Source organism: Prosopis cineraria, unplaced genomic scaffold, assembly GCF_029017545.1.
Source record: "Prosopis cineraria cultivar Desert tree isolate PC_DT_omini unplaced genomic scaffold, ASM2901754v1 PC8, whole genome shotgun sequence".
In the NCBI taxonomy this organism is placed as follows: Eukaryota; Viridiplantae; Streptophyta; class Magnoliopsida; order Fabales; family Fabaceae; genus Prosopis; species Prosopis cineraria.
The window spans coordinates 10,389,872-10,392,379 of NW_026555339.1; the positions used below are offsets into that span (position 1 = coordinate 10,389,872).

The 2,508-nt window shown below is 30.6% G+C and overlaps 1 protein-coding gene across 1 annotated transcript; it reads left to right on the forward strand.

The window, feature by feature from the left end:
• Positions 1 to 214: 214 nt before the first annotated feature.
• Positions 215 to 2,243, forward strand: LOC129317282 (putative L-type lectin-domain containing receptor kinase II.2). The gene is made up of 3 exons (XM_054961641.1): positions 215 to 319; positions 624 to 827; positions 1,794 to 2,243. Exons 1-3 carry the CDS (start codon positions 215 to 217, stop codon positions 2,241 to 2,243), a joined length of 759 nt encoding a protein of 252 aa, XP_054817616.1.
• The last annotated feature ends 265 nt before the right edge of the window (positions 2,244 to 2,508 follow it).

Genomic DNA, 2,508 nt, shown 5'->3' on the forward strand with positions numbered 1-2,508 from the left:
ATTTTAATTTGAATTGTACCGGATCAATTTAAAGACTAAGTTTCAACTTAGTCAAAAATAAAGGAAATGAGTTGTATTGCTAAGTCAAAAGTCAAGAATTAAATTTTAACTTAATGAAAACTATAAAAATCAAATAATTATTTTTTTCACACACACATTTTATATTAAGATGACAATATATTATTGTAAAATTTTATAACTTGTTCTAGGTGAGATGTCCATGATAAAGAAGCGCTTTGCATACCTCACTGAAGAGATGCTGAAACAGAGCCTTGAAGAAGCATTGAGTATGGTTGGTGGAATAAGAGATTGGGGACCTGTTTGAAAACCTATTTTGAAAACAGTTTTTTATTTTTCAAAATAAAAGAATAAAAAAAATTGTTTGATAATATAATTTCAAAAAGTGTAAATAAATTATTATTCTAGATAACAGAAAAATAGAAATAATATTTAGGTGTTCTGGGATTATTGTTTTGAAGAATAAAAAAATAAAAAAAACATTTATTTTTATTATTTTTTTGTTTTCATAACATATTTTATAAAACGTTAATTTTTAAAATAATAAAATAAAAACAGTTTCAAAGCCTCTGAAACTCGCTGTTTTGGATTGTGCATACTGGTAGGACATATCGGTATTGAGTGAGATAGAAGAGAGGGTTGGGTTGGAGGAACACAAATTGAGAGCAACGAAACACGTACTGAGAGAATATCGTGGGAACATGTCGAGTGCTTGTGTGCCGTTTATATTGGATGAAATGAGAAAGAGATCTATCGAGGAAGGAAGATCCAAGGACTTCGATGGGGAGTTCTATTTGGATTTGGTCCAGGTTTGACCATGGAGTCTCTGGTCTTGCACAGTGCTACCATATACAATTCTTTGTCTGTAGATCAAACCTCTTCAGTTCAATCCCGTTTACAACCCAGTTCACTAGTGCCTGCATCCCTAATTCAAACCAAAAGGAAAAATTCTCAAGTAAGTCGGGATACGTCACGTTATTTATAGTCTGTCCAATAAAAATATAACATTTAAATACATTAAATATAAATTGATTGTGACATTAATAATAATAGAGTTAGACAAGATAGAAAATTTAATATAAATTCTGTTATAAGAATAAAATTAATTAAAACAATATCACGTAAAATTTTATTTAAATAAATTAAATTAAGATATTCTAATTAGATAGACTATAAATAACGTGAAGCACCCAATGTATTTAAGAATTTCTTAAACAAAAAAACCTTTTCAATCAAGCTAGGTCTGTTATCAACTTATCATCAATCTATAATAATAATTTAGGAATTAATTTTTTTCTTTTACTCTAAAATTAATGATGTTAGGGTTTGGAACTAAAAAATATGCTTTATATATAAAGTTAAGGAGTAAATTAAAATCTTCTATAAAACTAAGGACCAAACATATACCTTTTTTTTTTCCATCCTGTGTATAGTCTTAACATTAAAATAAATTAAATGTGTATCGTTATTATTTCATTATTTTTATTTATGACACCTAATTTATTGTGTTAATTTACTTTTTGAAACAAAATTTGGAGCCTGCTTGTAATTGGAGCCTCTTGCATTTTTGTCCAACGTGCTAGAAAAACAGAGAACAACGATGAAGAAACACAACCACAAGATGTTTTTTATATATGTGATTCTGATAGAGAAATATTGTATGAAAATATCATCAAAGCCATAGAGGAGTTTGATGACAGATATGTTATTGGGGAAGGAAGCCAAGGAAGTGTTTATAGAGCGAGGTTGCCTACAGGTGATTTGTTGCTGTGAAGAAGCTTCATTCAATACCAAATGGGGGAATCTCAAACCAAAAAGCTTTCACAAGCGAGATTCGAGCTTTGGCAGAAATTAAACATCCCACTATTGTGAAGCTGCATGGATTTTGTTCCAAATTACAATTCTCCTTTTTGGTTTATGAGTTCTTGCAAGGCGGCAGCTTGGATAACGTACTAAAGAATGAAGAACAAGCCACTAAGTTTGGTTGGAATAAGAGAGTGAACATGGTTAAAGATGTGGCTAATGCTTTATTCCATATGCATCATGGCTGTTCAATTCCTATTGTTCATCGTGACATATCAAGCAAGAATGTTCTTCTAAGTTCAGAACATGAACAAGCTCACATCATGAATTTGGAACATCAAAGTTTTTGGACAATTCATGGAGGATTGAACTTACTCAAGTTACTTGGAAGTGCGTCAGCTTGTTTAAATTGTTGCACTTGACATTAATTATGATGCGTCATGAGCCTGTTCAAACAAGTGAGAGTTTGATTTACTCTAACATTAATTTAAATATGTGATTAGTGAGTTCCATAGCATTAATTATTATTTCCATCATTACTTGATGCTCTTGTAGTATGATTTGTTAGCGTATGAGCAGTTAAATAAACTTACGCTTAAGAAAGAAATTGTTAGAATTAAGGATGGTGTGGGTGTGTGTGTGTGTGTTAGAGAGATAGAGAGATAGAGAGAGAGAAACCCAAACATA